At 52.9% G+C, this 9,829-nt stretch overlaps 1 protein-coding gene across 3 annotated transcripts; it reads left to right on the top strand.

Moving 5' to 3' along the window:
* The first annotated feature begins 957 nt into the window (after nt 1-957).
* On the top strand, nt 958-9,306 carry MINDY1 (MINDY lysine 48 deubiquitinase 1). 3 transcript variants are annotated; one of them, XM_019625268.1, is made up of 10 exons: nt 958-1,544; nt 3,633-4,458; nt 4,826-4,883; nt 5,305-5,369; nt 5,974-6,132; nt 6,479-6,581; nt 6,936-7,078; nt 7,878-8,069; nt 8,409-8,525; nt 8,760-9,306. In XM_019625268.1, exons 2-10 carry the CDS (start codon nt 4,003-4,005, stop codon nt 8,838-8,840), a joined length of 1,374 nt encoding a protein of 457 aa, XP_019480813.1. In that variant the 5' UTR covers nt 958-1,544; nt 3,633-4,002; the 3' UTR covers nt 8,841-9,306. The 3 variants fall into 3 exon arrangements, with proteins under 3 accessions (XP_019480813.1, XP_019480811.1, XP_019480812.1); XM_019625266.1 differs by having other exon boundaries at nt 959-1,544; nt 8,382-8,525; XM_019625267.1 differs by lacking the exon at nt 958-1,544 and adding an exon at nt 2,239-3,409 and having other exon boundaries at nt 8,382-8,525.
* Nucleotides 9,307-9,829: the final 523 nt, after the last annotated feature.

The raw sequence follows: 9,829 nt of genomic DNA, 5'->3' as shown, positions 1-9,829 counted from the left end.
ATCTTAAATGACACATGGCAAAACAGCTTTTCTTCGTCTTTCTCGAATTCTCCCCTTTACCAAACTGACCCATTGCTACCAACTTTGTGATAACCAACTGTCCATGTGATAAAAAATATTAGAATCACCTTTGGCGCCTCTTCTGAATACCTACAATCTCTTGCCAACTCCTGCGGCTTTTTTCTTTTTCATATAGCCTTGGAAACGTCTCCTCCTTTTCCTGGACTGTTGTAATCTGGGTTCTTCGCTCCCTGCCTCCCTAATTGTTCCAACTGCCTTTTCAGCCTTCAGAGCTGCTTGCTCAGTCATCCTGCGGTTGCCCTGTCAGTAGATTTTTGGAGGGCCCTTCAGAATGTAGAGTTTGGGTTCCAACCTCCTTCCAACTGCCACCTTCCAGGCCCACGCTGTGCAGAGCGCTGCAAACAAATGTACTCTCATCATCAAATGTTCTCTCCTTTATTAATCCATCCCTTTATTTTCTACCGCCGGACTAACAACGCCAGCTCTTGCTGCCCCCCAAGCTAGCAGCTGAGAGGAGGTGGTTGCTGGGAAGCCCGTGATGGGAACAAGGACCAGAGCAGAGCGCAGGGGGTAATGGATCTCCTGCTGGCTCAGCTGCTTCTCTCCCTGCTACACTCTTCTCCCCAGAGCCTGCGCCTTCCTGCCCACCTATTTCTGCGCTAATAAGGGCCTAGCCCCAATCGGTTTCATTTCTGGACTAAACAAATGGTAGAGTAAGGACTTGGAAAGGAGCAGGATTTTTTTTTTTAAATGGGTAAACGTGTAAAAATCTCGCTCTTTGGTCTTGCTTCTGTGGATTCAAAGCAAAGGACCGCCTTACCCGAGAAAGCCCAAATCCAGTGAGCTGCTGCTGTCCAGCCCTACTCCTCCTATCCGCTCGGCAAGGGCACTTGCCCTTCCCTGTTCTCACCAGAGAGGCACAGCGCTCGGTCCCTTCCAGCGGCAGGCGGAGGGAAGAGAAAGGCTCTGTTGTTATTCTCTCCTTGTTTCTCTCTCCCTCACTGCTGCTGATCACCAAGCTGCTGACCAGGTCCGAGAGCCCCGATGGAAACCCTCCAGTGCTGGGCAGGCCACCTTCTCCTCCAGGGAGCTTCCCTTGACTAATTTTTCTTTGTCCCGATGGGAAAAAGAGAGAGCGAGAGAGAGAAAGAAAGAAGAAAAAAAGAACTACAAACTTCCTTTGAAAACCGGCTTGTAGTCAGGGCCTGGCGCGCACGCCCTGGACTCGGCGACTCAGGGATCCTGAAGACGCGCTCTGAGTAACCTGGAGGGGTGGGACACCTGGGCTGTGCCCCTGCCTGCCCTCGCCCTCGTCCAGTGCGCTGGGTCCTGGGCGTGAGTCCGGAAGTGGCCAAGACCCAGCCAGGACCGCCGCTTTCGTAAACCTATATGTGTAAGCTCTGGTGTTGACAGCTGGAAGGCAGCTGGGACTGGCGGCGTGCCTCATTGTACCCACCGCCCCCATCGAATTGCCTGACCTGAATCCTCCTTTTTAGTCCCGGACCAGCACCCACTTCTTTAAGGTAAAAACGTTGTTTTATCCGTTTCCTTCACCTCCTCTCCTACCCCGTTCTTTTTCTCTCCCGGCTCTGGGGAGATGACACTGTCTGTCCCCACATCTTTGGTGTCTACACGTCTGGAGGGGCTAAGACAGGGGCAATGTGTAAAAGGCGAGCTGCCTGGGCCCTCGCTTTCTTTCTTTTCTGCCCTGTGGTGGTTGACTTCTTAAACTATTAGCTGCACGACGATCTGGGTCACACTGAGAAGGAGATTGGAGTGGGACAGTAGGGGACGTGCGGGGAGAGGAAAGTTCTGGTGTGTGTGTGTGTGTGTGGGGATCTTATTGAAGCTACCTACCCATTTTATAGGCTTCTTCCAACTTTTGGCTACTTACTGCCACTGCTAGGGAGGGGCCAGGGCTATTTTAACTCCCTCCCCCACCACGCGAGGCTAATTCCAGCTGGAGAGAATGCATGGGACTTGAATTGAGAAGAGGGGAAGAACGGAATCCTGATTTGTTGAGTCCTCGCCCCTCCTTCTTTCCTGCTCTGAAATCATCCCGTGCCCACCCCACCAGACATGCACCTTGTGGAGTGGAAATCCTCCATTACATTTCCTGCCCAGCCGCTTAGGACTTAGCCCACTCAGCTTTGCCCAGTTCCTCTGGGACCCAGCTCCCTCCGTTGTCCAGCTCCTGGTTTCTTTTGGCTCAGCCCCTTGCCAGCTAGCTGCCCAGCCCCCACTTAATTATTGATCATTTCTCTGGCATTGGACAGAAAAGATAAGAAATGAGCCCTGCTTTCCTCCAGGCTTTTTAAACTTCCCCAGGCTCTGGTGTCTGCTTCCAAGGCTCATCCTAAGTGTCATTTGGGAGGGGAGGAAAGGAGAGAGAAAAAAAAAGTGTCAGGACTGCAGGCAATTTTTGCTACTCTGATTCTAAATTAGCAACATGTGAATGAGATGTGGCTAGCATTAATTATGTCTGAATTAGGAGGCTGATCAATTTGGGTGACTAAGGGTATTTCGGTCACTTTTTACGTTCCTCCGCTTTATCTCCCAGGCCATACCTTTGCCTTCAACTCCTGACAGATTACAAGAAGGAAGCCATGGTTTCAGGGTAGGAAGAAGCTGGAGAAAAGACAAGACCTGTGGCAAATTTAATTTCTCCCCATTTCTTACCCTGAGTCAGGGGAGCAAGGGGGTTGAAGGGAGATGTTTTCCAGAGGCAAGGGTTTGTGGCTTTTTATTGTTCACTGTCCACAGTGTTAATTAAATGTCTGTCCCTGCTGAACTTGATGCTTAGTGCGATAGAGAGCAGGTTAAACAGGTCCAGGGTTCGCATCTAAAATGACCTAGAAAGGAACAGGCAGAAAGAACCAAGGCACAGGCAGGTTGAATGTACCTGGAACATTTTTTACGTAAATCGACCATCTGCATTTCTGTATTCCGTATAAATAGTGGGCCAAAGAGTATCTCTGGGTTTAGGCCGTTTTGGGAGGAGAAGTTGCTGTCTCAACTCCAGCTGTCCAGGAAAGCTCACTGAAGAATTCGTACGGGGCAGTGGTCCCTGTGGTCCTAATGTGAACTCATGTATCAGTACCGACCTCTGACTCAGGTCCCTACAGGCCTCCATTTCCCCTCTCCAGCCTACAGGAAGCCCCTCCCAATACCTTTTTTTGTTGTGGTTTGAGATTGTGTAAGGCTCAATAGCGTCCTTTGACACGAAGGACTTCTCCTCACCAGCGTTTTGTCTTCAGCGGCGTGATATTGACTCTGCACTTCTACTCATCACTCCCAGCTCTATGCGACTGTGCATTGCTTCGTCCTTGAGTTGAGGCAGAGAGAAGGCAGCCCTAAGGGTACAAGCAGCCTGTGTGTGCTCAGGATGGTCCGTGAACAGCGGGGTTTGGTGTAGGGCAGAGGAATTACTTGGGTCCTGGCAAAGGTGGGGGGGTTCCCGACCTGATGCTTATTACAGGGTGAGCTAAAGCTCAACCATGTTAATAACCATCAGTATAGTTTTAACATTTCTTTCTCCATGTCTTTCCCCTTTATCTTTCTCCTTTTACTCTCTCTGTCTTTTCTGCATTCCTTGTCCTTCTCTGTTTCAGGGAAGCTGACTCCACCCAGTGTCTTCAATCCCACTAGAATCATCCGTCCCAAGCCTGAAGGCCCCGTACACTCATTGGCCCCATCTGGTCACAGCAGGTTAGAGGTGAAAAGAGCTCAAGCCTGAGGCTGCCCTTCTGTTTACCCAAGCTGACAAAGACACAGACTCCACATCGCCAGGAGCGACTGCAGACACTGTCCAGCCGTGCACACTGCAACCCTTTTCCAAGCCTTTTCCGGGTCTGTTTGCTTTCCAGCCCAATGATTTCCTCCTTATTGGATCAGTCTCCCTTTTGCGTACGAAGTTTGGATTAGGCAACTGCCTGAGGACCGTCAAGTCCTTTGGTGCCCGTCAGTCGATCCCTCCTGACCATGGAAGGCCATCAACCTGAGCGTCCAGCCTCTGATAAGACCAGGTCTGCACAAGCAGTCAGCTCTGAAAACCACGAGGTCCTGTCAGAGCCAGATGAGCACCCTCAGGATAAAGATGCTGGAGATGCCGATGGGGCGGCCCCCGGAGAACAGGAACCAGCCCACCAAGCCTCACTGCCAGCCCAGGGCCAGGATGAACTTGAGTCCCTTCCTCCCGACGCTAGCTCAAGCCAGCCAGGGCCGGCCCACGAGACACAGCCCGAGGTAGAGACAGCGGGGGCATGTTCCAGGCCCCAGGAGCTTCCCCAGTCCCCCAGGGCCCGACCGCCTGAGCTGGATTTCTACTGTGTAAAGTGGATCCCCTGGAAGGGGGAACGGACACCCATCATCATGCAGAATGCTAACGGCCCCTGCCCCCTCCTCGCCATCATGAATATCCTCTTTCTTCAGTGGAAGGTGAGAGAGGGTTCGGATTGGGGCTCGGAAAATGTAGGGGAGCATACTCTTCCCTCACCCACCTCCTGGAGCGTCCTGATTTTCCTCAAACCAGTCCCAACTTCCCAGATTATTCTGTTTCTCCAGCTTGAACAAGTGAGATAAAATGTTCATCAGAACAGTTACCTGTCCTCCTCCTGTATTTTCCACCCCCTGGCACATGGGACTGCCTTGAAGCATGTCACATGTATTCCCCTGCCCCCGCTGCGAGCTTTCTTTGTCCACCGTGTCCCCTGCCCTCTCCCCGCCTTTCGTGGGTTTCTCCTTCAATGCTGTGTGACGGAAAGCACTCCTATAGCTGACCCTTTGGTGACCCCTTCATCTCCAGGTCAAGCTGCCCCTTCAGAAGGAAGTGATCACCTCAGACGAGCTCATGGCCCACCTTGGTGAGTGACTGAGCTTTGAAGGGGAATTCCACAGAAGCTTCAAGTGCTGTCCACTCAGCCAGAAATCCAGAATATTGACGGACACTCCCTTGGGGGCTCTGATGTGTCAGGGAGGGTGCAGGTCTACGGGGCTTCTCTGCAAGGCTGGGGAAAGAAAAGCAAAAGCCAGGGTGTCAGGAGTCCTGGGTTGTAACCCCAATTCTGCCCTTAGCTTTCACTATGTGACCTTGTGGTGGGGGGAGCCCTTCACCTTTGTGTGCCCGTTTCTTCCTCTGAGAAATGAAAGGTCTGGATAGATTCTGAGGCCCTTTCTAGCTTTAAAAATCTGCAGTTCTGTGACCTGACCCCCAGTGTCCAGGAGAAGAGGAAGCGCCTTTGGAGACAATTGGTGGGTAGGCTGATAAGGAATCTTGTCTTGCAGGAGACTGCCTCCTGTCCATCAAGCCCCAGGAGAAGTCAGAGGGACTGCAGCTTAATTTTCAGCAGGTGAGCAAGAGGTCTGTGCACAGCGGGGTTTGCAGGCTGGAAAGGAGACATGCAGGCCAGTAAGAGAAGCCTTTTTGCTGCTTTTCATGAGGCTTCCTTGAACTATGATTTCTTTCTGCAGGAGGAAGAGGGTGGTATATCTGTAGCCTAGAAAATACACTCATTTATATCAGCTAAAGAAAGGTGTAGGCAAGGGGGGAATGGAATGGCTTGTTAGAGAACCAGGGAAGAAAAGCAACAAGATTAATTTGTTTACTTCTGGGAGTGGGAGTGAGAGTGGGGCGGGGGGAGGGGAGGCTAGACTGTCCATCATTTTCTCCCCCGCCCCCATCCCAGCTTTACTGAGATATCACTGACATATAACATTGTGTAAGTTTAAGATGGACAAGGGCAGGCTGAGTGACTCAGTTGGTTAACCAAGAGTTCGCTCAAGAGTGCGAGCTCTGAGCAACAGCCCTGGCCCTGAGCTGACCTGCCCCTGAGCTGCCGCTGAGCTGCCAACAGGTGGCAGGAAGGCTCAGCTAAAAAGAAAACAAAACAAAATTTAAGATGGATAGCGAGCGTGTTGGTTTGATAGATCCGCCATTTTCTTTCCTGTACCCAGAATGTGGATGATGCAATGACAGTGCTGCCCAAACTGGCCACAGGCCTGGACGTCAACGTGAGATTCACGGGCGTCTCGGATTTTGAGTATACACCTGAGTGCAGCATCTTCGACCTACTGGGCATACCTCTGTACCACGGCTGGCTTGTGGACCCGCAGGTGAGGGTGAGAGGGCCCCAGTGAGCCCCTGATCCAGCTCACGCTAACAGAGAAGCGTAGTTTTATGCGAGGGTTAGGGAGGCAGGGATTAGATTGGTTCCGGAGGGTAAAAGGGTTGAGAGGAAGGACCCAGTGCAGAATTCCTTGAATTTAAACCTTTTTTGGGGGGTGGTACTCTTCAAATACAAGCAAACCATATGCAGTTCTTTAGACATCAAAAGTTTCAGGAACCTTTTGGCATGGGTTGCAGTCCTTGTGGTCGTGGTTCATTTCCTTCCTAAAAAGATCTCAGTGTTTTTTTGTTTTTTGTTTGTACCCCCCCCACCCCACCCCACTGCCCATGCAGAGTCCTGAGGCTGCGAGTGCAGTGGGGAAACTGAGTTACAACCAGCTGGTAGAGAAGATCATCACTTGCAAGCACTCGAGTGACACCAACCTCGTTACGGAAGGTGACTTCCTTCCCGTGTCCTCTGTGGATCTTATGTGGAGGGAATGGTGGCCACTTAGGTTTATTGTCTGTCTCCCCTCCCCCACCACATCCCACTAGAATGTAAACTCCATGAAAGGGAGTTTGGGGAGCTGTGTTAGTTCCCTGGCATGTCCCCTCAGTGCCCAGTACAGTGCCTGGTACAAGGTGGCTGCTCACTCAGTAACACTTTGTTGAATGAATGTGGCCAGCTCCGGGGAAGGGCTTTCAGATGGTGGGGCCACCCCGAGGTTTGTTGACAGGGACTCTTCGGGTGGTCCTTCCAGTTATGACTTTGGATGTAAGCCAAACCCACCACCATCTTGTGCCGTCGCAGGCCTGATCGCCGAGCAGTTCCTGGAGACCACTGCGGCACAGCTGACCTACCACGGACTGTGTGAGCTGACGGCCGCTGCCAAGGAGGGTGAACTTAGCGTCTTTTTCCGAAACAACCACTTCAGCACTATGACTAAGCACAAGGTGATGGGGTGTTGGAGGTGGAGGGGAGGGGAGTGTGCTGTTTATGTCCTCATGCCTTTTCCTTCTGGGTCAGTGTTTCAGTCAGGATAGGACAGATTAAGCTCTGGGAACAAGGGACCCCGAACATCCCTGTGGTTTGCCTTCTGTCATGCTGCATGTCCACTGCAGATTGGCTACACTTCTGTCCCAACATCATCTCCACTCTGGGTCCCAGGCTGACAAAACAGCCTTTTTCTGGAATCTAGGAGGGGCACCATGCACTCGCTTTTACTGCTTCTGCCTGGAAGTGACATGTGTCACTTGTGCTAACATCTCACTGGCCCGAACAAGCCATGAGGAATAAGCCTGCCATCAGTGGGGACAGGAAAGTATAATCTTCTCCCAAGACGGGACAGACTGTGGAACTTTTGAACAATACTGTAGTCTTGCAGATTAGAACTTGTCTAAGCTCTCTACGGGGAGAGGGAAAGGGCTTCGGTTCTCACATGATTTTTCCTCATAGCCGTCAGGCGAGCCCAGAGAACCATGGGAAGGAAGAGAGGAAGCAGGATCTTGTGAGACCTCTGCTCTGAGGACTCTGCTTGAGCACAGTGACCACCTCGCTGTCACCATACACGCAGACACCCCTTCCCTCTCCCCACAGCCGCACAAGCATAAAAGATGCTCATGCTTCCGGTGACGTGTTCCAGCCGGGACACCCTTTGGTTCAAATAGTCTCTGAGCATCTCAGGTGATTGGAGGCAGCAGACTGCCTCTGGATCACTGATCCCACTCATCAGCGGTGCCCTCTTCCTTGCAGAGTCACTTGTACCTACTGGTCACCGACCAGGGCTTTCTACAGGAGGAGCAGGTGGTGTGGGAGAGCCTGCACAATGTGGATGGCGACAGCTGCTTCTGTGACTCTGACTTTCACCTCAGTCATTCCCTGGACAAGGGGTCTGGAGCGGAAGGTGGGACTGGCTCCCCAGAAAAGCAGCGGCAGGTAGACCAGGTGTGTGGGGCCTTTGGGGAGGGTGCAGGGAGCATGTTCACGTCAGGGAGCTTTTAGCAGTTGGTGAGCTGCATGCATTGGGTCATCCAGAGATCACAGCATGTGACACCTATGTCCCTTTCCCCTGTTACCTTTCGATCCTGTCGTGCTTACTGTGTGTGTCTTCTCTGGCACCACGGTGACCTCCGTGGCTGCGGGTTTTGCTGTGACGGAGGAGGAGCTGGAGAAGTTGAAGGATGAGGAGAACCAGGTTGGGAGACCTAAATCCAGCTGGTGGGCCGCGGCCCACACCCTCTCCCTTCCCCTCTCTAGGACTACCTGATCGCCTTGTCCCTACAGCAGCCACAAGGCACGGCGGGTCTTAGCGACCTGGAGCTGGCCGAGCAGCTGCAGCATGAGGAGTACCAACAGCAGCAAGGGGTCCAGCCTGGGCCCGCCCGGGCCCCACCGCCGCAGGTGAGCCCCCTGCGGCCCGCCCTGAGCGCCCCTTCCCCAGCCCGCATCCCCAGTGTACCACCCCTGCAGCTCCCAGGCACGTGAAATTCCCTCAGGGCCCTTCTCCTGTCTGTCCCTCACCCCTGCGCCCCTTCCTGTCTTTCTCCCTCCCCATCCCAACCCCGCTTCAGCCTAGAACTTCTGTCCTTGTGCTCTGGCAAGGCTGACGGATGACCTGTTGTTAAATCCATACAGGGGAGAGGAGCCCCATCCAGACGCCCAGCCCGGGAGCGTCGGCAGAGGCCAAAGCAAGAGTCCGACTGTGTCCTCCTGTAGCCCTGCCCGGTGTCAGGCTGCCCGGCCTCCTCTTCCAGAGGCCCTGGCTAGTTTGCTTGCGCCCCCAGGTCAAGCCCCGAGATACGCAGGGTACCTTATTTATGGACTGGTGGGGATCAGAGCAAACAGTCAATGCTGAGGTCAGACTAGGTGACACCCTTGCCCTCACGCGTGCTGTGGCCTTCTCTTTCTGCCAATCACCCAGGGCAACAGTCGGGCTAGTGAGGTGAGGATGTCTGATGCCCAGCTCCCTGTCCCTAGAATATCACACTACTACACAGACTCAGGCTCAGGGTGAGGTCCCCGTCTAGAATGCACCTCCCCTACCTCCCACCCCTGACCGGCTGGGTCCTCCCGCCTACCTTGCAGGCCCCATCTCCCTTTGTTTAGGGGTTTGATTTGGGTTTCTATCTCCATTATTTGTAATGCCTTCCTAGGGGTTTGGAAATAAAACTTGTTTCCTGAGGTCTGTTGTGTGCCTTACCCTGCAGCAATGGGGTTAAGTATTTGACCCAATTGAGGAATGCAAAAGGAGAGGGAGGGGAGAGAGGTGTGAAGGGGTTGGCTGTCATGTCGAATAGCGCCAGCAGGGGGAACCAAAGCCCGCTTTTCCCTTTTATTTTTTTTTTTAGTTTTTTTTAGTTTTTTAGATTTTTTATTGGGGAATTGGGGGATGGGAACAGTGCTGGGGAATTGGGGGAAGGGGAACAGACAAGTTGCTGTCCTTTTGTTCTTCATTCTAGCTGTGGAGGACGTTGTTGCTTCACTGGCCCAAGTTGGCACCATCATTGTGCTCTTCCCTGGTGAGGCAGATCAGTCGCTGGCTTCTGGACGGCTGCTCAAGGTGGCTGCTGGCCGCTCATGCTGGCTGCTGGCTACACACGGTAGCCCATGGCAACCCACTGCAGTAGGGGTTGCAGCCCACGCTGACTAAGGCGACTCATGGCAGCCCAGCTCCAGGTTGAGCTGTTGTTCAGCATCTTAGCTGT

Source organism: Hipposideros armiger, unplaced genomic scaffold (genome assembly GCF_001890085.2).
Source record: "Hipposideros armiger isolate ML-2016 unplaced genomic scaffold, ASM189008v1 scaffold_621, whole genome shotgun sequence".
NCBI classification, from domain to species: domain Eukaryota; kingdom Metazoa; phylum Chordata; class Mammalia; order Chiroptera; family Hipposideridae; genus Hipposideros; species Hipposideros armiger.
Note: the sequence above shows the minus strand (reverse complement) of the source record. Positions and strands in the feature narration are given on the sequence as shown.